General features: G+C 43.8%; 1 protein-coding gene across 3 annotated transcripts; it reads left to right on the forward strand.

The window, feature by feature from the left end:
• Positions 1 to 620: 620 nt before the first annotated feature.
• On the forward strand, positions 621 to 27,699 carry RAD51C (RAD51 paralog C). Of its 3 annotated transcripts, XM_053367959.1 has the most exons (9): positions 626 to 815; positions 4,565 to 4,826; positions 5,314 to 5,480; positions 6,215 to 6,348; positions 9,117 to 9,248; positions 13,250 to 13,316; positions 19,227 to 19,287; positions 21,682 to 21,742; positions 27,381 to 27,699. In XM_053367959.1, exons 1-9 carry the CDS (start codon positions 695 to 697, stop codon positions 27,486 to 27,488), a joined length of 1,113 nt encoding a protein of 370 aa, XP_053223934.1. In that variant the 5' UTR covers positions 626 to 694; the 3' UTR covers positions 27,489 to 27,699. The 3 variants fall into 3 exon arrangements, with proteins under 3 accessions (XP_053223936.1, XP_053223937.1, XP_053223934.1); XM_053367961.1 differs by lacking the exon at positions 9,117 to 9,248 and having other exon boundaries at positions 621 to 815; XM_053367962.1 differs by lacking the exon at positions 19,227 to 19,287 and having other exon boundaries at positions 622 to 815; positions 27,381 to 27,485.

Consider the following 27,699-nt stretch of genomic DNA (forward strand, 5'->3'; position numbering starts at 1 on the left):
CCAGTGTATTTGATCCGGTTTACGGCAGTGTATTTGGGCAAAGGACTGAAATCCTATGTGTTTTTCAGAAGCCACATTGAATTAAATGGGATTTACTCCTGTCTAAGTAGGTAACTGGGCCACAACCCTATGTGGCTCCTCAGCAGTAAACCCCATTGAAATAAATAGGCTTTACTGTCATGCTAAGTGGGCACAGGGTTGCATGAATTAAATGGGATTTACTCCTACGTTAGTGGGTGTCAGGGTTGCTGCTCCATGTTTGCCTCCTCAGAAGTAAGTCCCACTGAATTAAATGCGATTTACTGCCTTTTTAAGATGGTGCAGGGTGGTAAACCACACTATAATTTAAATGGGATTTACTCCCAATGCAAGCGGGCGCCAGGGTAGCAACCCCATGTTTGTCTCCTCAGCAGTAACCCCCATTGAATCAAATGGGATTTCCTGCCCTGTTCAGCGGGCGCAGGGTTGCGACTGTATTATACACGGCTCCCCAGGAGCTAGCCCCATTGACTTCAATGGGATATATAATACTGCCAAAAGTCAGTAAGGGAGCGGGGTTTAACCCTCTGCCGGTCTCCTTTCCTCAGAAGCTACTACTGTACTTCTTCTTCCCCTGTGGGAGGAGAAAAATGCCGCTCCAAAAAGGGGGCCGGGCTGAGAGGAATGGAGGACCGCCTTCTCCTCCTCCTCCATCATGGAGCCGAGGGACGTGGGCAGCTTCCCTTTGCCGCCGAGTCTCCGGGAGAAGTTAGTGGCTGCCGGCTTCCAGACAGCCCAAGAAGTGGTCGAGGTCGGGCCCTGTCAGCTCAGCAAAGGTACCGACGAAGAGGCGGCGGCGAAAACGCCGTAGCTGAGGAGAAAGACGTTTTCCCGCGCAAACGCTTCCCGCCAATTTTTTAATTTCCCCCCCCTCAGCCAGCCTTGTCTCGGTTTAGGTGCCAGGCGTCCTCTCCTCACAAATGCTCCTCCAGGATTTACGTATTAGCTAAACAAGCTTATATATATAGCTTGGGGCCCCACTCTTGGGGCCCCCAAAAAAAATTAAAGGAAAAAAAGTGGATGTACATTTCCAAAATATAAGATAAAAAACCTGCCCTCCCCATTTTATTCATGTTGGCACCCCTGTTCTGTGAAAAAGCCCTATGGTGGTGAGCAAGCAGACAGGAAGACAACTTGCCCGCCATTACTTATTCTTCACAGAAATATTATTCTGGGGTGTTGGGTGAATTCTGCATTACTGCCAGTGTGCCTTGTAGGTGCCCTGTGTGAATTGGGGCCTACGATATAATAATAATAATATCTAATACCTGCCCTTCACCATGAGGTTGCAGGGCAGGTCACAACAATGTAAAATACAGCGTTTTGTGTTGTGTAGGCTCCTATGATGTACATATTTTGTTATGTGCAAATGGCTTTACATACCTATTAGGTCCATAAATTACCATATAGCATATCTTCAAAACAAAAAACAGCAGCAAAATGTTGTTGACAAAGGACAGCCGGACATATAAAGGGCCCCTTTACCTTCAGTAGCTTAGGGCCTCATCAAACCTAAATCCGGCCCTGTTCCTCCTCATAAAAAACGATGACATGATAATATATCCCATTCTGTGTCATAGTTGAGAGTAGGCCTATTGAAACCAGTTGTTTGATGTCCGCCTTGAATCGTAATGGAGAGTAGACCTATTGAAATCAATTGCCTGCCAATCCACCCACCTTAACGTCGCAACTGCAAGGAGTAGAGCCATGGACCCCGATATTTGATATCCACCTTTAGTTATAATTAATAGTAGACCCATTGATGTCAATGGTTGGATCCAGTGTTAGTAATTTTGAGTTGTTGTTGTTGTTTAGTTGTGTCCGACTCTTTGTGACCCCCTGGACCAGAGCACGCCAGGCACTCCTGTCTTCCACTGCCTCCCGCAGTTTGGTCAGACTCATGTTTGTAGCCTCGAGTACACTGTCCCACCATCTCGCCCTCTGTCGTCCCCTTCTCCTTGTGCCCTCCATCTTTCCCAACATCGGGGTCTTTTCCAGGGAGTCTTCTCTTCTCATGAGGTGGCCAAAGTATTGGAGCCTCAGCTTCAGGATCTGTCCTTCCAGTGAGCACTCAGGGCTGATTTCCTTCAGAATGGATCGGTTTGATCTTCTTGCAGTCCATGGGACTCTCAAGAGTCTCCTCCAGCACCATAATTTAAAAGCATCAATTCAAAAGCATCAATTTTGAGTTAAAACTCGTTAAAAACAAAGGGCTATGGGGTGATAACGTTGGATCTGCTCAGGAGTGTGGCTAGCAATCAATAGCTTCCATTGTTGATTAGTAGTAAAGGCTTCTCAAGTGTTAATTAAAAAGCTTTATGTGATATTAGTAATCTATTTAGTAGCACACCACGTGTTTTTTAACAGCTTTGGGTGGTGTTGTATCCTTATTTAATGCTTTACAAATCTTAATTAAAAAAAACAAAAACACTTTGTGTAGTATCTATACATATTAATACAAACAATAACCACAGAGCTTCAAAAACGAAGACTTGGAAACCATTATTAAATATGGTAATAAAAGTATTCAGGGTTGTGTTTCTTTAAAAAACGCTTTGTGGTATCCAGTTACAGAAAGGTAGCCGTGTTGGTCTGCCATAGTCAAAACAAAAAAAAATTTTCCCTTCCAGTAGCACCTTAAAGAGCACCTTGTGGTATCCATCATTATCATTCCTTATATAATAGATATATCCTTATATAATAATGCTCTCAGAAATCTTAATATTAAAAAAATACACAAAGCTTTGTGTAATGTCAAGAAAGGGATCTGGTTCTGCTCTATTGAGGCTTTAAAAACTGATCTTTCCAACATGGAAAGATGGTAGGGACCTTGATGTTTTTTTCTAAGCCTAATTCTTGGTTGAACCACTAACAAAATCTTTGATCAGTTCATTAAGGCTGTACAGGAATCCTAAACTCCTAATTTACAGTGGGAGTAATACATGACATTGAACTTGGTGGGACTTCTGAGCAGACCTGCAGCAGGATCATGTCGAAATACAGGATCCCACTGAAAACAAGCTGTTGGCTTGAAAGGAATCAGCTGGTGGTCTTTTTGTATATAGACAGAAATACTATTCAGAAACTCTGCATTTTGTGCATTGAACCAAAGTTGTGTAGTTGTGGTTATAGTGTTGGACACCTGTGAGGCCTGGATTCAAATCTCCATTGTTATTGTTATTATATTTGTTGGTCACTTTATCTTGATCAGGGCAATCCAAACCAACAAATAAACAGGCGATAAAGCCCACCTATATACATTGAAACCAAGAGGAATGAGAAATACATTTAAAACATCACACTCACTTCTTAAAGGCCACGGATAGTTAAAGCTCTGGGTATAGAGAAAAGTTTTTGCCTGGTGCCTGAAGATAAGTGGCGAAGGTGCCAGGCAATACTTCCTGGGGACAGCATTCCACAAACATGTTCTGTGAACTGCCTTGAGACCTCCGGGTGTAGGGCGATATATAAATTCAGTAAATAAATAAATAAAACAGGGCGCTACCACAGAAAAGCTCTCTGGGTGACCTTGGGACAATCTCTCAGCCTAACCTACCTCGCAGGGTTATTATGAAGGCAAAACGGAAAGGAGAGAGCTGTGTATAATACCTTGAACTCCTTGAAGGAAAAGTGGAATATAAATGTAATAATACAAATGTATTCCTAGTGTAGGCAGTTTATCCTGTGAGTAAATCCCATTTAACTCAGTGGGGCCTGCTTCTGAGGAGATACGATAAGATTGCACTGTTAATTTGTCACTTGGTGTTCATAACCACTAGATGTCACTATTATATTGCACTTCAGAAGTAGATACTCTGATTTCCAGTCCTCTTTACTAGTTATTTTTGTAATGCGTTGCATTTATTTGGATAATGTGCAAATGCCTAAAATTACAGACTGAAAAAAGAAAATGTATATAATCAAAACAGTTGCCAAAATGTATTACAAACGGGGATATTTGTATTTTGGTGAGTTCCCCACTCCCCTTAATAAGTAATTTGTAACTTGTGCTTTTGCAATTGAACATAAAAGATGCATTAGAGTATATATTAGATGCAGTCAGTCAAATGCAGTTAAACATCACCATTAAAGAATCACAATTACTCTTTTTTTTAAAAAAAAAGTAATAAACCTTCAGCAAAATATTATGTTTTCAGTCAGTCAAACCTTACAACGTTAGCTTCAGGGTATTTGCACATAGGAAAAGAAGGGAACCATTTTAATTCACTACTTTGATTTGCCCAGTAACTGTCAGGGGCAAAATTATGAGCAGTATTAGTTAGCAGAATGCATTAAAAATTGCCTTCTATTGTCTCAGACCATTGGTCCACATAACTCAGTAGTGTCTACACTGACTGGCAGCAGTCCTCCAAGGTTTCAGACAGGAGTCTTTTTCCAGCCCTAGTTGGAGATGCCAGAGGTTGAACCTGGGACTGTCATCATGTTCTCTACTGAGCTACGACCCTTCCCTTACTATCCTTTGCTTTTTAGAAAATTAAAGTCTACTGTATTCCCCCCCCCCCAGAAGTTGGGATTTCAAAACAGGAGGCCTTAGAAATTCTGCAAGTGATCAAACGGGAACGACATGGCGTTGAAGCAAACACTGTGGGGTTGGATCAGGCACCAGCCAAGAAGTACACAGCCCTTGAACTTCTGGAAGAGGAGCAAGCTCACGGTTTCATTATAACCTTTTGCTCTGAACTGGATGGTATCCTGGGAGGAGGCATTCAGCTGACAAAAATCACAGAGATCTGCGGAGTGCCAGGAGTCGGCAAAACACAACTATGGTAAGAACTGCTGCCAAAACTCACATTTAAAAGCCTTTTCTGCACTTCTCACGATTCACTATAGTCTGGGGGGGAGGGGTAGACTATGGTCAGGGTATCTCTTCATTTTAGCCCTGATGGATCTTGCTGAGAAGAGTCCATAGCTCAGTGGAAGTACATGTTGCTCCCATTTGTTTCAGCGGAACTTGCTTCCAATTAGGTAAGCAAACGCGTTCAGTACTTAGTGCTTTATTTTTTCAAGGTGGGTGTTTTCTAAACCTGCAGATTTTCATAGGATGACACAATGCCCAGTTGCCATTCCACATTGCATAAATCTCTTTGTAGTGTCACTTCCTGTCTGGGTTCTCCTGCTCTCTCTGCCAGAAAGGGGGGTAGGGTGGGGAGATTCCGCCAGTCATGAGCTGGGGGTGTTCTTTTAGTAACCCTTATTTATTGATCTATAACTATCTTTCTCTTTGTGACCATGTCTTTATGTCCTCTATCTCAGTATGCAACTAGTGGTGGACGTGCAGATTCCAGAATGCTTCGGAGGGCTTGACGGAGAAGCTGTTTTCATAGACACCGAAGGGAGCTTTATGGTGGACCGAGTCGCAGATATGGCAACTGCCTGTGTTGAGCATTGCCGGCTTATTGCTGAAACACTTCCGGAAGAAGGTTCATTATCAAGCTATATGCTCACCTAAGGCTTGGGGGCAGGGTGTAACATCAGGTCTGGAGACCAAATGAAGCCCTCCAGACATCTTTATCTGGCCCTCATAGCTTGTAGGCCACAGCCTACAAGTCCTGAGCTGTTACAAGCTGCCTTGTAACAGCTTTTTATATTATTATTAGGAGGGAACATTGCCTTGCCCTCTGCCTAGATGTCTTCTACCACTACACCACGGGTGTCAAACACAAGGCCCGCGGGCCGAATCCGGCCCGCCAGACCTCGTCATGTGGCCCATGTAGCTGCCGCCGGCCGCCAGCCTTCACCTTTTATTCTCGCTTTTTTTTTTTTTGACACAAGAAAGCCGCCTCTTCAGCGCATGCACGGCAGCCTACAAGCCAGAGAACGTCTGCCCTCTAGCGGCGCCGGCCGTTCTACACAGGAAACCTCCACTTTACATGCAGTGTAATTGAATGCAGTGACAATAATTTATGATAATAAAGACTGGACACATAGTCCTACAGATACAACCGGCCCTTTGAGGGTGACCAAACTGCTGATGCGGCCCCCGATGAATTTGAGTTTGACACCCCTGCACTACACTGAGAATGTCCTGTTCTGTTGACTTCCATAGCCAGGAATTAAGTCGCTCCACATGCTATCTCTATGTGTAAGGGACAGGCTGGGGAACGAATGTCATGGTTTTACAAATGTGTTCAACGTAGATTCTTATTTCCTTCAGAGCATCAAACAGCACTGGAGACTTTCTCGCTTGAAAATATTCTTTCTCATATCTTTTACTTCCGTTGCCATGACTATGTGGAGCTGCTGGCACAGGTGCACCTCCTTCCAGACTTCCTTTCTGGGCATCCAAAGGTAGGGAGATTCTGTAAATGAGAGCGAAAAAAATATACTGTGTGAGAGGGGAAGTTACTTGTTGTCTCTGATGCATTTGATCTGGGCTGCATTGCTAGTTTGACTGGACTGAGGTCAGATTGTGTATTATACTCTAGGTGTCCTTTTTGATTGCGCATTCATGATTATTGGCACTCATGATTTGGGGTGGGCATACATGATTCAACTTTCAGCGTTACTTGTGCCTGGAAAAGTTTTGGGACAGGCATACTCTTTGTTTCCTGCAACTTACTGCTGAAATTCTGTAACGTGTCATACTACAAATGTTCCAATTTGTCATACTTCTCTTGCACTATAGTACAAGGGTGGCCCTCCAGACAGCAGTAATGCAGTAACAATGGGAAAGCACCACAGAACATCTAATAAAGTGTGGACCACCCAGTATAGAATCACCACTAATGCATTACTATTGCGTCAATAACATGTTGCAGAAGATGCCTGCAAAAAAACTAATGTGGAAGGCCCCCCTTTTATTTCCTTGCCTACCACACCAAGTTTACTTAAAGCTCGCTCCCAACTGAGTTAGGCATGCTTAAACCCACTGACGTTAATGGGGTTAAACACAGATACAACACAAGGCAGATGCGGTGTTGCCTAATCTTTTCACGCTTGCACACTTCTCCCATTCTGTTGTGGGCTCACCTGCTTTCTCTTCCCCTCTTACCTGTGAATTCTTGCACACTAATCTTCCCTTCACTCTTTGGAACAAAGCATGTTTAGCCTCAACCTGTGTTTGCTTGAAGATTTTGTATTTGTTAGCCATGTCATGAATCAGCATAGTTAAGGGATGTGGGAATATAAATATTTTAAATAAAAATATCGAAAACATGTTGCCTAGACCAGAAATTTCTGGACCACTTGACACCAGCTATTTCTGTACCTGCTACTACTGTAGCCAGTGTCATAGCTGTCAATGTTTCCCTTTTTTAAAGGGAAATTCCCTTATTCCGAATAGGATTCCTCGCAAGAGAAGGGAAAAGTTGACAGCTATGGCCAGTGTGTGTTCTAAGTTAGATAAACTATGTATGTACATTGTGTGGTGGGTTAAAAGTCCACACATTGTCTCTATTTTCAGATAATAAAGTCTTCTACAGATCAGTTATATTCGATGTGAGACTTTAATATTGTATGTAGTATAGGCTTGGGTTAGGGTGGGGGGAGAGATGGGAGTGGTGGTCTGTGTAATTATGTGTGTGTTTGGGGTTTGTTGTTATTGCTATCCTCTCTGGAGAAGTGATAAGCTTGGAATATTCTCTTATCACTGGGCAGAACAGCAGCAGCTATTAAAGGACACAGTCCCGTCCTTGTGTCTATTGACTCTACACATCAGTGGAAAATAGCTTGGAGGTGGATATGTGTTAAACCTGCAGCACGTGGTGCTGTGGGGAACCATGAAGCAAGTTTCTGCATTCTGTTGGAAGCGTTGTTCGAATGTACCAAAAGTGTCAGAGAGTTAATAAAACAAGGAGTCCCTGCTACCAGCCACTGCCAGTTAGTGTGAAGCAGTAGTATTCAAACTTTGCAGATCCAGGTCCCACCTTAACTCAAGCATTTGGGGATCTATTTCTTAATCTACTATATAATTGCATGGTGCTGGTACTGCTGTTGTGACCCACCTTGGATCAGGGTGTGACCCAGTAGTGGGTCCCTACTCACTAGTTGAAGGTCAGTGGTGTAAACATCATTGAGCTAGACACGGTACAAAGCACTCTGGCTTTAGGGCTTTTTGCTACCCCAGGGAGGGTTGAAAACGATTTCTATGTCATAATTTGATTTTCCAATCTCCCTTTTATGTGGAGCAAGCACAGGCTGTTCCAGGTATGCTTGCCTTGGAAGTTGAATATTCCCAGGCAGCTGAGCTGGTAAATGCACAGCAGGGTTGGCTTACTTGTGGTGGGTGAAGAATTTTTGCAGCACAAGTAGCAACAGCAAAGGAATGCTAATCATAATTAAGCATGGTGATCGCATTGAGCCCTGAGCAATTCTAGCTGACTTCCTTCAGAATTATGAATGAATCAGTTAGGCAAAAGCAAATATCCAGAAGGGAGGTAAGAGGCTCCACAGCATAGGATGTATTTTAATGTGTGTATTTGTTATTGGAGTGCCTGTAGGTTTATTGCACAAATGGGGGGTGGGGAGCTACATGTATATCATCGTGGAAAACTTGGATTTTGTTTGAAAGAGAGGAGGTTTTTAGCCTGTACAATTTACAATTGCATAGAGAAGTTTGAAACATAAAGTCAGGTTTTGGTGAAGTCTTTAAAAGACAGATGTTGTGGAACATAGGAAGCTGCCTTATACTGGCTCAGTTTATTTGCCCATCTAGTCTTGTATTACCTTTTTCTGCATACATGTCTTACGTTTAAACCACACACAAACACCCAAGAATCCTGGGAGCTGTGGTTTGTTAAGGGTGCTGGGAGTTGTAGGAACATAAGAAGAGTCTGCTGGATCAGGCCAACAGCACATCCAGTTCAGCATCTAATTCTGATAGGGGCCATCCAAATACCTGTGGGGAACCCTCAAGCATGACCTGAACACAAGACCCCTCCTACATGCCTAAAGTGTGCACCTATAAATACTCATTTTTTTCCTTGTTTATTAAGGGTTCCATCTTTTATCTATATTTTTTATTTATTTATTTTTAAATGTGCACAGGTGGCTCATATGCTTCCCTGACACTGAGTTCTGAGAAGAGCAGCTTGCTGTGTTTTATATCCTGCTGTTAGGTACGATTGGTTGTGATTGATGGAGTTGCCTTCCCTTTCCGCCATGACATTGAGGATCTCTCACTGCGAACACGGCTCTTGAATGGCTTGGCCCAGCAGCTGATCAGTATTGCAAATGATCACACACTAGCTGTGAGTTGTTGTTGTTGTTTTATGAGGTGGGGGCAATCATAAATGTTGTTTTGCAACATACAGGCTACTAAGCACTGAACGAAATGTGGTTTAAACTGCTGCGCAAGAGTTGGCTGCAGAGTAAAACTGAAGGGGCATGCTTCTTTTAAAATGGAGTGTTGGGATTCCTAGAACACTAAATTCTAAACTGGGTACCAGAATCCATGCTTGAAGGAAGCAAAAATAATTGGGGTAGTAATAATAAAAAAACAAAAAAATGCCAGCTGAAAAATACAATAATAAAATTCCATCAATGCTGGTTTAAACATATATCTTAATATAGGCAGTCCAAAGAGGAATCTAAATAAAATGGATGATTATAAGTCACACGTTCAAGTATACAAAAGACAATGAGATCTCCCAACCACTGGTGGATAAGTGTTCGGTGTTCATCCTTCCAATCCTTATCATTTTTGACAACCTTATTTAAAAAATAAGGGGGAGGGAATTCTTCCAACAATGATGGGTCTGTCTTAATACACTTTTGTGGTGTCTTACACATATCTGCTGTGCAGGTCTACAGAGTTTAATCACTGTTGGGTGTGGGTTTTCTGTAACATCGTTTTTATTTATTCCTTTATTTCGTTTTCATCTGGTTTGTTGTTTGTTTCATGTGTAGGTTTAAAAAATTGTTTTATTATGATCATGGCATTTTATTGCTGCTGTATTATGCCATGTGTTCCATTTTGGATATAAATCTATCAAATAAATTTTATTGCTTTTCTACTCTGCTTTCTGTGAGTGGCTCACATTATGCTGAACAATAAAACAGCAAGAACTTAAATACAACCCCCAACATCAATAAAATGCCCCAAGACAAGAATCAAAGACACTGATTCTGCTGATTAAAATTCCATCTACTTTATTTGAAAGCACTCTGAAATAATATTGCCATTGATCTGCTTTCTGAAAGTTAGCAAGACAGATAATGGGCAGACTGCCCTGGACAGGGTCTTTTCACTGCTGAGTCACAGCGACTAGGAAAGCTCCAGTGATGTGAGATGGAAAGTTTTCCAGAATGGGAAGTTTTCCAGTGCTTTTATTTTTTCTGTTGAAATCTACCCATTTTAGAAGTTCATTAGTAATAATAATGTACCGTTAGGCAAACTTGTCAGTTTCAAAGTTTTTAGCTTCATTAATGATAAATAAAAGTGAACTAACAAGCTAAATTAGATCGCTTTGTAGGGCAGGAATGGAGGAAACTCAGGTTCCGGGGCTGAATGTGATCCTCCAAACCCCTTTGCTTGGCTCTTGGGACTCTCCAGATCATACTTCCATGAGCAACTTCCATGGAGCAACCTCCATGAGTGTTCTTCCTTGGTTGGAATGTGTGCTTGAACTCTGATAATGTGTCTTGCTTTTCTGGAAGAAGGATAGAGAGTTGTTTGAGGTTGTCAAGAAACTAACCTGCGTACAAAGGTAAACATGTTCATGAACTGCTCTTCCCACTAATGCCTCTGGCCTCCCACCTGCCCTCCCACCATAAACTTTCCCCCACCCCTGCTCTATCTAGAGCAGGAAAGAGAAACTTGTGGGTCAGCGACCTAAGGCCCATGGACCACAAGCGGCCCATGAGGGTTGTTTAACCGGCCCATGGACCCCCGCTGCCCGCTTGGTTGGCTCCCGTGCACCGCGCAAAACTGGCATGGAGCAGAGCGGGGACCGCCTTCCGCAATGCTCGCCGGCTTCCTATTGGCTGCAGGAAGCTTCTGCAGCCAATGGGAAGCTGTGCACACCTCTTTCCGCACTGGAAGGAGTGCTGGAAATAGCGTTTGTGCTTGTGCGTGCGCACACTGCCCAAGCCACAAAAACTTTACCGACATGCTCTTGGACTTTTCCACCCAGCAGCCAGCGATTACCAGGGGTCGGGTGACGAGAGCTGTAGTCCAACAGCATTTGGAAGGTCACAGGTTCCTCATCCCTGCTCTAGGAGCATGAGGATATTTTTCTATACAAACGAATATTTTCTGATTCAAACTACCCTCATTTGTGTAGGAATTCCCACCCACATCCCCCCTCCCCTAAATCCCATATCACTGAAAGGCTCTGGCTTGTAACAGCCTCCTGCTGTCCTTTCAAACACGGGTAACAGCCAATTTCAAAGCTCAGGAGAAAATGTGTGGGTGGATCTTCTTTCTCCCCTCACAGCAAACGCCCACATATTTCAAAAGCGGGTTAAAGAGTTTCCTGCCTTCCACTGATAATTATGTTTAAAGAAAATTAACCCCTGGCCTTCGCCAAAAGACTTGCAGCTGGTCACTCAGAGAAAAGCCACTTTGCTTGCTTGCGGGGGTAGGAGCTGTCTGTGGGAGAAAATCCTTAGCATCCTGCCTTGCCGATTTCCTTTGTTGTTGCACCCTTTGACCTCCACTTAAAGGTGCTGCAGACAGGGCCAGCTTTGAGCCAGCTGAGGGCAGGCATGAGCTGTGCAGCCTATTTATAGGTGGGCTTTTTTTAAACCCTGCCATGTAGAAAGGGATTGTTCAGGAACGAAGCTTACGCAAGTTCTGGAATGGTGCTCGTCTGCCTCTCCTCTCTGTCTCTAGGTAACTCTTGCTCCTCCTCAAGCTGCAATTCTGTGAGCACGCTGGGATTTCTTTTTTATTGCTGCACTACTAAAAATAAACCCCGCTACTCAGATAATGTCGGGGAGGAAGTATAACATAGAGCCCCACTGGATCGGACCAAAGGCAGTATCCTGTTTTCATGAAGATGCCTCTGGGAAGCCCAAAGGCAGGACCTGAGGGCAATAGCCCTTTCCAACTCTTGGGTGGTGTATATATTATCAGTTTAAAATGTGGCTAGGCTGCTCTTTCTCAATTTGGATCAAAACTGGTTGCCGGCGGAGGAATGCTCAAAACACAGCATTCCATAAGAAACAGCAGGATAGATACAGATCGTGGCTGACAGCGCGCTCACCACTTCCCAAACCAGTGGCGAGACCACACTGGACACAGCAAACAGTAGCTGCTTGGAAGCATGCTGCCTCTGATATTGGAGGCAGTCTATTGCCATCATGACTAGTAACTCGCTCCCACAGGTGATGGCCAGCAATTTGGATGGCTTTAAATGATGCTTGGTCCCAATTCATGGAGGATAAGGCTATCAGTGGCTATGCTTTGCCTCCGTGGCTAGAGGCAGTAAATGCTTCTAGTTGCTAGAAACCACAGGAGGGGAGACCGCTCTTGTGCTTGCTTCATGCTTATGCTTGGGTCACACTTGAATGTTTCCCATCTGGTTGGCCACTGTGAGAACAGGATGCTGGACTAGATGGACCATTGGCCTCATCCAGCCGGTTTTCTTCTGTTCTTTGCATCCACTGATGGTCTTATCCTGCATGCATCTAAGTTCCTTTTTAAAAGGACATCTAAATTGGCGGTTACATCTTGTGATATCAAATTCTAGAGTTCAGCATTGTTAGGAGGCCCCTGTTCCTTGCACAGAGCTACATTTCCTAGAGTCCCTCTGGGAAATGTAGCTCTGTGGAGGGAATAGGGATCTCTTAACAACTCTCATCACCCTTAACAAACTACAACTCCCAGAATTCTTCAGGGGAAGCCACGACTATTTAAAGTGGTATTGTAGTTTTGAAATGTATAGTGTGAATCTGACCTTAGTGCAAATTTCTCCTAATATGCACATCTTGTATATGATGCTGAACATACTGAATTTTGGATGTTATTTTCAATAATATGTGCATTTATATGTGCTTTGCTGTACACATTACTAGACTGGAGGACTATGGTGAAATATGGAGAAGGTAAATTTTGAAGGATGGCTTTGTTTCAGTTCTCATATTGATTTGGAAAGTGCAAATTAGGTATAATAAAAGCAGGCTGAATCGTATTTCTCCTCCATCCCTAGTTGGAGTTCAGCCACAAGTCCCTTCCCCCTTTGTGTGTGTTAACCATATTTGATGTGGTTTTTCTCCCTCTTCACCCCCAACTGCTCCCCCCCCCCAGGTTGTGTTGACCAATCAAATGACGACAAGACTTGAACATGGCCATTCCTCTTTGGTACCTGCCTTGGGTAAGTGTTTTATACTGCAAGTTGAAGGATGCTTTTTCTGCTTTATACAGACCAGGTTTTTCTTTCAAGCACCATGAACAAAAGCACCGTGACAGCCAATCTTGTTTCCCCGGTGATTCTCTCTGAAGATAACTTTGCACAGAGAATGTCCTATACAAACCAGGAGCTCCATGGTTATAGCTCCTGATTCTCGGGGCCAAGTCCTGTGATTGCACCAGCTGGCACAAATATGTGCTGCTGTGATCCTGGAAACTGGTACCTTGAACTGCAGACTTCTCAGTTAATATTGGGCATTCTCAGAGCAAAGGTATCCCTGAGGCATACTGAGGGAGTATCCTAGCAAGAAAAAAACCTGACTGGCTTTGAGGCATCCTTCAGAAAACAAAAGAAGGTTGAAATTGAGGACACTTCAGCAAAGACCTCCCTGCCTGAGACCAGTGGATTATATCCTTGTAAACTGCTTAGAAGCCATTTTACCATGTAAGAGGTATATAAATTAATAGATGATAATAAAATAATAATGATAATTGGGAACAATGGGGCACTGCGCCACCAGCCTTAATCTTGCCTTCAGCAAGTTTCCACCTGTCTGTCCTCTTACTTCCAACCAGCCCTGGCTGTCAGTTTTCCCCTCCTCCTCCTTAGTCTCAGTGTTGCTCTTGAAACTCAGCAGGGAGGAGGAGGAGGATGGGGATGAAAGAAGAATTAGTTGACTTTGCCTCTTATTGGCTCTGTCTCCACCTGTTGGGCTCCCTGCTTTCTGCCCCGCCAGTCTCAGTGGGTATCAGCGGCTACTGCCTGTGACCTTGGAGATGCATTCCCAGCCAGGATACACAATGGATAATAAGTTTGGCCTGGTATAAAGTAGCTTGCTCTCTTCTTATGCACAGTTTCAGGAAAGCTTGCTGTGTTCATGTTGGTATGAAACCAGCTCATATCAACATGAACAACATAGCCTCGAGCATCTCTGAATAAACTCACTGTGAACCGAAATAAAGACTTTTTGAAGGCCCTCAAGGAGCAGGCTTTTGTTTTGATTTTTAATTGACACTGTTTTTAGAGATGATCGGTAACATTTTTAATTAGGCTCTCCTCTGGCTTATTCTTTTCTTTTTTAATTAAATAATGTTCAGCATCAAGATGTGCTTGTAAGGATATGAACCTGGGCAATTCAAATTAGAGGTAGACACAGGAAATTGGAGTGTGTTCTTTCATTGTGTCTCGTCCCTTTGTAATACATTCTGTACAACTGTCTAGAATGTAGGAGTCCCAAATTTTGGAGAGCGAAGCAAATGTCACTCATTTGTGTATTTATAGTCACAAAGTATGAGACACTGTTTAAAAAGATAGTTGTTAACCGAGCACAGGTTTCTACCAAAAGCTAGAAAATAGAGAAATGAAAGGATTTTATTCCACAAGCCCATAAACAAAGATGCAAAATCAGAGATGGATAAATGCGCTTCTCTCCCTACAGCACTATATATTCCCAAGACATTTCAAAGAGTAGGCTTCTTTACTTGAGGTTGTGTTAAATTCCTTTCCTTAAAATCATGTCCTCGATTTCAGGTTTTAGGAGATAATTAGTGGAATCTTTGGTCTTCAGCCTCAAAAAACTCTTGTGTTGAGATTTGGGCACTAACATATTTTTTGTATTTTTCGCTCTATAAGACGCACCAGACCATAAGTTGCACCTAGTTTTTGGAGGAGGAAAACAAGAAAAAAAATATTCTGAATCCCAGAAGCCAGAACAGCAAGAGGGATTGCAGCGAAAGCAGTGATCCCTCTTGCTGTTCTGGCTTCTGGGATAGCTGCGCAGCCTGCGTTCGCTCCATAAGACGCACACACATTTCCCCTTACTTTTTAGGAGGGAAAAAGTGAGTCTTATAGAGCAAAAAATACGGTATGTACATTCTTAAGTTTAATAAGTCGATCGCCTGCTGTTAGATTAGTTATATTAGCTAGAATTCTTTACTTGGTTGACTGTTCTGTGAGAAAACATAGCTGCTTCTACGCTGCTACTGTTTCCTGTCAGGTTTCCGCCGCATATTGGTAAATTCTCTTTTCCTGAAAATACCTGACTTCTTGCAATAAGGAAAGTGATAGGGAAGCTTGCTTTGACGCAACGTCATCTAACCTCCCCACAAAGAAATTGTGGAGTAAATGCTCATTAGGTAGCAAGCACCGTCTAATTTCCCTGCAAGCAAATCTGGATAAATGCTCAATAAAGCACACTTCCCCACCCCCAGTCCATTTCCCACCACCACCACATAATTATTGTGGGCCTTGGAAGTGCACATTCCAAAGTCTATGATGCACGGGCATGGCTGCCGCCAGGAAAATGTTTGGTATTAACTGTGGCAGCCGTCACCAACTTCATCAGATGCCAGGTCTCCCTGGTGATCTTAACAAAGGCATCTTGCTCTGCACAGAACTGGTCCAAATCCATTTTCCAAATGGGTATAAAATCCTGACTTAAAAGCCAGGTGCTCTGTAGCTTTATAGTGAAAACTGAATACCAGACTACTACTTCTTTTAAAAAAATAGACAATTCTTCTTCTTGCAATTGAAAGCAAAGCATTCCTTCAGTGTCTGTGAATCACGTAATGATTCCCTTGATTATTGGGGTCGGGGAGGGGGGCGTTGAGAGACATACAAAGGCAAGAGCATCCCTTAATGTGTGTGTTCAGCACTTCAACCGCTTGGCAGAGATTTAAGATAAATTGAACAAAATAAAAAAGCATGCCCTTGGAGGATGTCGGGTCTGAAATGTGCATGCAGATAAAGACCTTGCTTTCAAACACTGACCTTTTGTCTTCAGTGTGCTTGCCTTCCCCCTGCTGTATACATGATTTTTGGCAGACAATCAGACTACAAAGCAAATTAAAGCTAATAGATTTAAGGGTCGGCAGCTGGCAGTCCATGGACTGACTCCAACTCCCTGAGGGGTGCTATCTGGCCCCGTAGCTGCCAATCCTCTCTTTCCCATCATGTTCTTGGAACAGCCTTAGGGAAGGAAAATGGTGACTTGGGCAAGCAAATGAAGGGTTTTCCTCTTCAACTGCTGTGTTCCTTGCTGTGTCTTTCTCTCTTGCCCTTCTGGGAAATCAGAAAAGGAAGCAGACTGAGACCAGGGAGGGAGGGAAGCAATCCTAGGCTTGATCTGCACCATGCAGAGGACCTAGGACTGTGTTGGGGGCATTTTATTGGGTTTTCATAGACAAGCTTGCATGGCTTTAAAAGAGGTTTAGGCAAATTCATGGAGGGTAAGGCTATCAGTGATTACTAACCTCGATGGCTATGTTCTACCTCCACTGTCGGAGGCAGTATGCTCCTGAATACTAGTTGCTGGAAATCACAGAAAGGGAGACTGCTGTTTTGCTCAAGTCCTGCTTGTGAGCTCTGCAATGGGGCAGGCTTTTCTGATGTTTCTTAAACTTGTCCTGGGTTGCGTCTCTAAAGTGGTATCTCCTGTGAGCTTCAGTTTTCCCTTTGTAAAATGGGAACAATATTATTATCCCCATCTCTGTGGCACTGTAGTTATTAATGAACAGTTCTATTTTTTTAGATGCAACATGCTGGGTTAGAGAAAGGAAGATTATAATTTGAAATAACACCGTTTTTGCTTCCTCCCATGTCTTATGTGTTTTCCCTTTCCTCCTTTCTGGTGGTGGTGGTGGTGGCAGCAGCAGCAGCAAACCCGTCGATAACGACCAACTTTGTTTTTGTTCCCACCCCAAGTAGCAGGTCTTTTCATCCATGCTATCACTTGCTTGTTAGGCTTAATTTATGGGCCTTCAGAAAGCAAAACTTTTAGAAAACTGAACACGCAAAAGAAAATAAAAGAACGATGGAATTCACTCTCATGAGACTGAGCAACGGCCACCAACTTGGGTGGCTTTAAAAAAAAAGTCTAGACAAAATCATGGAGGATAAAGCTATCAGTGGCTACTACCACAGTTTTGAAGTTCTACCTCCTATCAGAGGTGGTATGCCTCTGAATACCAGTTGCTGGGAATTGAAAGGAGGTTTCCCATTGGTAGATCTGGTTGGCCAATGTGAGAATAGGGTGATGGACTAGCTGGGCCTATGGCCTGATCCAACAGGGCTCTTTAGATTTTTTATGTTCTGCAATAAATTCTGAAATAGTTTCCTCTGCAAAAGTTGTTCAAAATCTGCAAATCTTAGTTTTTCTTAGCATTTTTAAATAGAGCTTCTTAATTATTTAGGGGGAGGGGGAGGAAATCTCCTAGGCATTGCGAGGATTAGGTTAGGCTGAGAAGCCTTTCACACACTGGGCTCCAAAATGGATGATCCTAGATGGTTTTTACTTGGCATACTTAATAATGAGGTCAAATATTGTTATCTCTCTCCAGTTTAATTTTAGTAACGCTTTTGCCATGGAGCGTAAAACCATCCATCCCCCCCCCCCAGCAAAGAAATATGGTTTGAAATGGAAATGGCACTCATTTGTATAATTCATACTCTAATCTCGACTTCCAAACGTTAAACCTCACGCTGGCGTAGTGATGAAGGTTGCCAAGATGCCTCTGGGGTCTAGACATTTAATTTTGATAATTCTTCCCGCTGGAATGATACGCTTCTCCCTCTGTATGTGGTAATGAAGATGTTCCACTAGATCCACCCGCCCCGGAGGCTGACAGATGCACCAACTTGGTGATTCTGGAGACAAATTGGGGTAGGCGGGGGGGGGGGACTGCTCATAGTATTTTCCTTTAAATGACCTGCTTTAAAATCCAATCCATCTCCTGACTTATGGGCGCACTGTCTAGAATGGGTTGAGGGAGACAGGCTCAATAAATCTGTCTGGAAATCAAATGACATGGTCAGAAATGAGCTCAAATAATGAGATTGCTTTCTGTCAGAAGCCACATCAGTTTCTCAGGTTTTAAAGAGCCTGAAGTTCCTCCGCAGCTGATTTCTTGCATATCATTATCTACTTTCTGGTGCTCTTCGCACAGTTTTTCTGCATTAGCTGTTCCTTTGTTTTTGCAGGGTTGTTCTTGGTCTTGGTTTTTTCTTTCTTTTTGGAATAATGCTCAAAAATTCAGCTCGTTCAGAGGGATGTGCAAAAAGCACATGGGAGCGTGGACATAATTCGTTGTTATGCACAATCTGCTTTCCCAACCAGTAAGACATTCCTGGGGCGCAGCACTTAACCCAGTTTGATGGCTCCCATAGGCACACTTGCACCACACCAAGCTTCCCACTGCCTCATGCCTCTCACTCTCCTTCCTGGTAAGAGGCAGCAACACACCTGCCAGGAAGCTAGCATTGTGACTCCACTCCATCTGGCAAGCTAGTCTCCATCCAGGCAGGCAAGAGGCATTATTGCGTCCAAGGAAACATTCCTGCCAGACAAATAGCATTTGAGGAAGGTGCAAAGCAGGGTCATTAGGAGTGTCACCAGGCATAGGAGCTAACTCCAGGGGGTGGGAGTGCCTGGGCACCCACAATGAGATATTTGTGGGGGCTGGGCACCCACAAAGCCAATGAGAAGAGCCGGCAGGTGGCGGCAGCGTTGCCTCCAAGAGAGAAGCAGTTCTGTTCTGCCTCTGCAGCCAGCCAGCAAGGCACCCTTTTCCAGGGGGTGGGAGGTGGGCCTCAGAGGCAGAGTCTCTTTGCCTCTGAGTCTGAGCCCCTTCCTACGGAAAAGGGTGGCCCGCTGTCTGTGGAGAGGAAGAGGAAGAGGAACCGCCAACTGCCGCAACTTCTGCCTTGCGGTGGCGGGCACTCACAGTCCTGAGGGTGGGGTGGCACCCCTGTGACCAGGGGAGGTTTTCAGTAGGCAGATAGAGAAGCCTGGAGGTCCACGTTTCTCTCCTAAACCTGAGTCCCCCCCACCTGTGCAGGAAGGCATCACAATGTTTATCTGTCTCTCTCACACTCTAGGAGAAAGCTGGGGGCATGTAGCTACTGTCCGCTTAATCCTGCATTGGGACAACAAACACAGGTAAGAAACCAAAAACACGTGAACTGATCCAGTGGATGTCTTCCTCTTCTGAAGTTAATCTGAGCCCAGCAATGAATTCCCAGGCTGCGTGTGATTCAGCACATACTGGGGTAAACTGACCATAAAAATGCATATATTGTTGAAAAGAATATACAAAAATGCATTCTTTTAGGGGAAATTTCTTTGCAAAAACATGTGCAGCAGGAGAGAGAGCATATAAAAGTGTATATTAGAAGAGATTTGTGTTAAAATACAGAATGAGAACTTTAAAAAAATGTGAAATGACGGTGAGAAATAAACTTGTGATTGGAAAAATGAGAAACTTGAGAGGAACCTCATATTCACCTGTCCCTAGTGCATAGCCCACCTGTCTCTACAGCCCAACTTGGTATAATCAGATGTAAAACCTCCCTATTTCATAAATAAAATTGTTTAGCAACCCTTCTAGTAATTCAACTTGTAAAGGCAGGGAGAGTGAGAGGCACTGTATTTAGCAATGCAGAGATCAGATGGAAGAGAAGATCTCTCTCATAACGGCTGTTAACAATGTAAGACTTGCCTCTATAAATGGTGCAAACGCTTCTCAAGCTCACACTCTACGTACATTCTTGCTGCATAGCTTGTCAGACATCTGGAGTATTAAGGCAGCCTTGTCCACTGCGCCTGTTTAGCATAAACCTCATACCTTCCTCTCCTCTCTTCCCCCTCCAGTGCTGGAAATGTGTCAGTACTTAATTATGAGCGGGGGGCCTCTGTTTCTGTGAGAACAGGCCCCCCTGTTGAGTCAGAGGCACCCAGCAGAACTCCAACCAAGAGCCTCTTAAAAACATGGCTTAGGGTGTCTCAAGATTAAGGCTATTCTGTAAAGTACAACCCACCAATTTAAATGTTCTAAGGAATTCCCTCTGCAGCTAATGTGAAGTGGTAATCTTCCTCGGGCGGTAATTACTTGCTTTCTAATAGAATGGCACTGAGGGGAAGGAGAAGCAGCCGAAGCCCTAAAAATAATTAACAGCAACCTTGGCAGGTTATCTCAGAGCAAGGCAGAATATTTTCCCGGGGAATGATGAGGACAAAGGCTTCACTTTCTCCCCACTTTGGGTTTCAGCAGGCAGTTCCTGACACACACACCCCCCAACACTCTGGGGTGAAACAAATGAATGCCATTCCGCTTAATTTAAAATAGTTTATATCCCGCCTTTTCATTTTGAAAAGTGCCCAACATGGCTAACAGACTCTAAATCGCAACTGGCAAGTGCAGTGCCGATTAAGGACGCAGGAACACAAAGGGGGAAACGGCTTGCTACAGCCTTTTCCCCCTTCCCTTCTTCAAGCATCTCTTCTATGTGTTGTCAGCTTTGTGGGGCCCACCTGTCGCAGGCTGCAAAATGCTTGCTGCTCATGTCATAGGTGTATTGTTTCTGGTGGTCCCCACCATTTTGAGACCACCCATTTATTTCAGTAGTTACCAGCAATGGTGTCCACAGACACCTCTTAGGGTGCCTGCAAAGGTTCCAATAAATGTCCACTAAAAATCCACAGTGCATGAGAATGTTTGATCTTCCTTCTCAGTACCTGGTTGCACTGATTCAGTTTCTCCTACATGGAACACGCACCCTTACACCTTCCCAGTTTTCGTAGGATGCCAGAATTTGACACCTTTCCTCTCATTTTCTGCTGAGGAGCAGTGCAAAGAGCTTCTCTCTGTGAGCAAGTACAGCAGTCACTGGTGTAGATGCCTTTCTGCCATTGATTGCATAGGGTGAAGGCCCACATCATTCTGTGCTCCAGTCTCTCTTCTTTTTTCAATATGGCAGCCATTTTTTTGTTGTGCCATGCCCCCACAGCAGCCATTTTGTGACTGGTACCCACTGGCTCAAAAAGCTTTGGGATCCCTGATCTATATAGGTGTCATTTTTCATATTTTGGAAAATGTTCTGTACAGAGGGCCTACTAAAATGAATGGGACCTCACAAACCGCCCGTGGTTGATTGGCAGGATGTAAAAGGAAACAATAAAACGTGTGGGACGTCATATTATTTTTGCACAGCTCCTGATCATTGCATCAGAATTTCTGCAGAAGAACTTCCTGGGTGAATTGTGCCCTTTGGCTGATTGGCGAAGAAGCTTACCAGTGAAGTTGCACTTGCTGTACTAGTCTTGCTCAACCTGGTGTCTTCCCAAATGTTGTTAGACAGCAATCTCTAGCAGCCAGCATAGCCCAGTAGGCAGAGATTGATGTCATCAGGAGGGGCCCTGACTGGTGCAGGGAGAGTGCCCTACACTGGTCTGCCATGGTGTTATGCGCACATGCTGTCAAATATTTGTAAATGTAACATGAGCTAAACAAGGGAGCAGTGTCACTGAAATCACAATGACTTCCATCCTATACAGATTGGCAACGCTGTACAAGTCGCCAAGTCAGAAGGAATCAACGGTGCCATTTTGTGTAACGGTAAGTACATTGGTAGGGACGCGGGTGGCGCTGTGGGTAAAAGCCTCAGCGCCTAGGGCTTGCCGATCGAAAGGTCGGCGGTTCGAATCCCCGCGGCGGGGTGCGCTCCTGTTGTTCGGTCCCAGCGCCTGCCAACCTAGCAGTTCGAAAGCACTCCCGGGTGCAAGTAGATAAATAGGGACCGCTTACTAGCGGGAAGGTAAACGGCGTTTCCGTGTGCGGCTCTGGCTCGCCAGATGCAGCTTGTCACGCTGCCCATGTGACCCGGAAGTGTCTCCGAACAGCGCTGGCCCCCGGCCTCTTAAGTGAGATGGGCGCACAACCCTAGAGTCTGTCAAGACTGGCCCGTACGGGCAGGGGTACCTTTACCTTTACCTTTTTAAGTACATTGCGGATGGCGGGAGCAGGGCCAGGATTAGGAGCTGAAAAGTGAGGGCAGGGTATCTATACTTAAAGTTGTGCTTTTGGAGCAGCTGCAAGTCTTCCAAGGTGAGCCAATAGCAGAAATGTTCATAGTGGCTCAATTCAAGTAGGGACGTCTCTCTTTTTTTGAGATTCCCCACCCCCACCCCCTTCAGAATTTACCACAGTTTTTGTGTTTGTGGTCAGGAACAGAAGCCAGCCAAGCAAAGACAACTGGTATTAATTCAAGTTGTTGCTTTTGAAGTTTGCAAAGGATACGTAATTAATTATCTTTTTAAACAAGGTTTTCAAGTTTCCTTTATGACAAAATGAATCTAAGTTACGTGAATTGTTATTAATGTTATACAGTCTCTGTTAAATAACGGACAGCGGAATGAAAAGCGTTGCATTTGGTGGAAACTGAACTGCAGTGAAAAAGAAGCTGCGCTGATTTTGATGAATATAGGTTGGAGAAGAGATTGCTGCCTTCCTGCATCCCTAGGCCTTAGAAATAATCCTTCAGCAAATATTGTGATAGCCGCACTTTCTTGTCGTAATGGGCAGCTTTTGCAGAAGACAGAGCCAAGCAAGCAGAACCAATTTTAAACTCTTCTCTTCAAATGTCAAGAGCATAGCTTACCACATTGTAACTGTTCGCTTGCCATGTGTGCTCCTGGTAACATGTTGCCATAGCATTTCTTACGTTTTTGTTTTTTTAGGGCGAAAACGCTGCCTTTTGAGTACTGAAGCTTTGGGGGGATAAAAATGCGACCTTTCAATTCTTGGAGTAAGACTGCTTTGCAGATATGCCGTTACCAGCCTCTCTAAAGCTTTATGTGGCTTGCTTGCTTGCTTCACAGCACTCCAGCCATCAACAAAATACAGTACGGTGAGAAAGTTTGCTGGATGCTGGACTGGATGGGCCATTGGTCTGATTTAGCAGGCTCTTCTCAAAGCAGTTTACTTAAAAGCATGTAAAGTATCTATGAAAAATACAGCTGAAATAATGTAGTTTTAAAAACCAAATGTGCACAGTAAAGTGATTAAAAATGCAGATTAAAAACACGAACATTTATTTCTTTTCCCCACCCACTTTTTTAACGGGGGGGGGGTGTTGTTGCTCCTTAGCCAGCTTGATCAGTGCAGCAGAGTGTATGATTCAGAGAGCGCATCTGTAGAAATCTGTGTTCTTAATTAACCACACAGTTCTGAGCAGAGCCATGAAATTTACAAACTCTTTGGTCTTTTACTGGAAGCTGCCTCCCATTTGTTTCTTGGCAAGACAGTTGGTCGCCTCTTTCATTTCAGGGTAATGTTGTTGTCCTCATGGTTATACAGAGCAAGGCACAGAGTAAAGGCAATGTCACAGTATTTTGTGGAACAATGTTGTTGCTAAATATGATATGTTTCAAGCTTCACTTCAGAGTTGTGCTGGACACCAAGAAATGGTAATGGAAAATTTTCCATTTTGCTTGTGAGAAGCTTAAAAGCATTATTATTTATTGATCCTGCCCTTCCTCCCAAGGAACCCTTCCCCACCCGACATAGTAAATGCTGGTAAAAAAAAAGATACCACCTTGATTTACAACCTCGCGTATTTAATGACACACAGGCTGTGTACACACCACACATGATCCCCACCCCCTAGACTCCTGAGATCAGTAGTTTATTCCTCATAGAGCTATAATGTCCAGTGCCCTTAACAACTTAAAGTTCCCAGGATTCTTTGGAGGAACTAATGTGCTTTAAAATTATGTACAAAGTTACAGTTTCTTCAGTTGTTATACACAAGGTCACAGTATTTAGCTTAGCGTACCTATCTGGCTCTAGAATAATGGAGCATTATTATTTCATGCTGAACGTTTTTTAAAACCTTCAAAGTGCTAAGTTCTGCACTAGGGATTCCTGGATAAGATGCTTTGAACTGGCGGATGTTTTTTCCATTTTCTAAAAAACTGTGCAGTGAGAACAGGTCCCATCTGTAGATGGCCAGAGAATGCTTACATCTTCAAAACAGAAGGCTTGTTGCTGATCAAGAGTTTTTTTGTTTTTTAAATAAGTTGTATTGCTCATTCACCCACCCTCCAGTCTGTAGAATTTGGGTGGTTTCTAAATTTGTACCGTGCGAGACTTTGCCAAATGCTGTAAGAACGGTTGTGAAAAGCTGTCCATGTACTTATTCAGGCAAATGTATGCTATAAAGGCTGCTTAAAAGTTACTTACCAGTAAGAGGTCAAGCTTTATTAGAAAAATTACAGATCAAATATCTCACAATGTCTAGGAAGTAGCTGGAGTTAATTTAATAGGTGACATTCATTTTGGCAAAGGCATAACCAGCTAAGGATGATGCAATCAACAGAAATATAGTGTCCAGATAAAGGGAATTAATAGTACCACTCTATTCTAATTTGATCAGACCCCACCTGGAGTTCTGTGTCCACTTCTGGGCACCACAGTTTAAGAAAGATATTGATAAGCCGGAATGTGCAGAGGTGGGTGACCAGGATGACAAAGAGTCTGAAAACCATTCCGTATGAGGAACGGTTGAGGGAGTTGGGTATGTTTAGTCTGGAGTCCTTTCTTCATTGCTGTATGTAAAATGTTTTGCAACAAAAGTCATTATATTAAAAAAATGAATTTCAAGTGCCCCTGTTACTCCGCATAATTTTTAGCTCATCTGCTTATATAACAGCTGGAATACTTTTGCTTGAACAAACTTGGTTTCAGGAGCAAGCTGAGGGAGGATATGACATTTGCAAGTGGGTGGCTGGTGGCCATGGTGATTGATGGGGCAAAAGGCTGGGATCCCAACAGGTGGAGCCAGAGCCAATGGCAGGCAGAGCTAGATGATTCTAGTTTTGTCCCTGTCCTCCTCCCTACTGAGTTCTACAAGGCACAACGCTGAGGCTAAAGAGGAGGAAGATGGCAGGCAATAATAATAATAATAATAATAATAATACCCCACCCATCTGACTGGGTTGCCCCCATGGGCTAGTTGGCTGGTGAGGGCAGACTGAGCTTGGTGAGACAGTGCCTCAATTGCCCTAATGAACCAGACTCCACTGACATTTGCAGTGAAAGGGGTGTCATAGCAGTAGTGAAACATTAAACCTTTTGATTATGCACTTCATAGACTCAAACACTTAATGACAAAACAGCAGGGGCATCTTGTCTAGATTTTGCCCTTCTGGCATGTCTCTTAAAACGAATGACCCGATTTGCCACACACGGCAAGACAGTTTGTAATGCAGCATGCTGAAAGTTCCCAGAGATCAGCAAGAAAGAAACACTTGCTGTTTTCATTACAGATCAAGTTGGTCTTGCTCGTAGGACCTCCTGGCATTTTGTAAAAGTCACACCAGATAGTAATTCCACCTGATGTTTCACACTCGGCCAGCTTGAAATGTCATCTTTTCTGAAACAACTTTACTGCTTCCTTGAGCAATTGGTAGCCACCTGAAGTGTGCTTCACCTATCTCAGAACAGGCCTGACAACAGAATGGGTGTGTGTATACACACACCTTAAGGGCTGTCGTCTGCTTGCTCCAGATGCCTAGAGCCCCCCCAACACCTTTTCTGTATATAGGAAGAAAGGTGGCACATTCAGACCATACATTTGAAGTTCATGGCTTCCCCAAAGGATCCTGGGAAATGCAGTTCATGAAGGGTGCTAGTAGTTGTGGCTTTGGGAGGGATAAAGTACAATTCCCAGGGTTCTTTGGGGGAAGCTGTGACTGTAAAAGTGCTTCAGATGTGAATGTATTGTATGGAATGCGGGGATTCAGCTAATGAGTCCCATCAACAGAAGCCTTGCGCAAAGGCTTCTGCTTATGCCATGTTGAATTCTTCCCATTGTCTTGCCTCTCCCTTATGACATTTTAGCAGATGGCAAAGACCTTTTCATTTTATTTTAGAAAGGCCCCTGGCCTTTAATTATTAGCGATTATAGTTGATTGTTACAGTTTTACTCTGGCGATATAATGTGCTAATTGCAGTTACTGTTTTGTCTCCTGCTGTGGCTTTTATAGGTTTCGTTTCTTCGCATCATTTTCTTCCATTTGGGCTTTGCAATTTCATTTTTATTTTTAGTAGGGATGTCATTGGTTGGCTTAAGACTAATTTGGGGAAAGATGGGATATAAATGTTTTACATAAAGAAGGTAGACAGAGTGAAAAAACTAGAGGCAAGGATAAAGTATAAGAACATGTACGTAGTTATTTAAATTGGCCTAGTTAAAACCTGGGCAGAAGTAACCAAGGGGATGTCCTCCAGACAGTATTGGACTGCAACTCCTATCATCCCAAAACAGTCTGGTCGGTCATCAGTGATGTTGGGAGTTGTAGTTTACCAACATTCTGGGGTGGTACTGTGTTGGCTACCCCTGCAGTAGATCATTTAGGGCTTGGGAATGCTGTGAACACCATGAAAAAGTTAAGTTTTGAAGGGAGATGGGAATGAAGGGAGGGAGGTGAGTGTCATTGTCAAGTATTGGGGGTAGCAGTTCTAAATGTAAGGAGCAAGAAGTAAGAAAGGACCATTCTTGGGTGGGTGGGGGTCATTTCAGGGAACAGCATGGCTGAAGATGGTGGAACAGAAGGAGCAGCAGTCTGCAGACATTCTTGGAGTACACAGATTATTTAGATTCATTCCAACCTAGGTTCAGTCCTGGCCACGGAATGGAGTCAGCCTTGGTCACCCTGCAGAGCGGGACAGTAGGAGTGCGACCTTGCTCCTGCTCCTTGATCTCTTGTCAGCACTTGATGCCATTGACCATGGTTTCTTCCTGGACGGGCTCCAGGGATTGGGAATTGGAGGCACTGTGTTACAGTGGTTCCAATCCTACCTTCAAGACAGAGTCCACAGAATATCATTGAGAGAGCGCCTTTAGGTCCCCTGGCAGCTATGCTATTGGGTGACATGGGGGACGATCTTATCTCTGGTGCTATTTAATAATCCACATGATAAAGCCATTGGGAGCAGTCATGAGTTTTGGGGCAAAGATGCCATTGGTATGCCGTTGACACTCGGTTCTGTTTCTCCATAACATCTGAATCGGGAAATGTCGTGAAGTCCCTGGGCCATTGCCTGGATGCACAGGTGAAATGGATGAGGAAAAGGGCTGAGCCCCGTTACCAAACTACTCCTGATCTATGGGAATGTTGCTGAATCCCTAAAATTTTAGTTTATTTGCAGCTTTCCAACTGTCCTATTACTTTATTCTTTGTCTTCTCTACAGACTCATGGATTCAGAGACGTTCAGCTTCCATCTCCAAACCGTACACCGGCAGAAAGTGAAGCAAACCCTCGTAAAAGACCACGGACAGAACAGATGGAAGAAAATTGACCTGGAGTAGTAGCAGCAGCTCAGTTTGAAAACGGTTTGCATTGAAGGAGAACATCAGAGTGTTCAAGAGACTATTTCATTTGGGGGTGGGGTAGGGAATTTGTTTATTGCTAATCCATACCATGGTGTGATTTTTATCTCCCCTCCATGTCTCCCATCGCTCACCCCTGGACCCCACTCTTTTTCTTTCTAAATAAAGCTTGAAAATGTA

Source organism: Podarcis raffonei, chromosome 15 (assembly GCF_027172205.1).
Source record: "Podarcis raffonei isolate rPodRaf1 chromosome 15, rPodRaf1.pri, whole genome shotgun sequence".
NCBI lineage: Eukaryota > Metazoa > Chordata > Lepidosauria > Squamata > Lacertidae > Podarcis > Podarcis raffonei.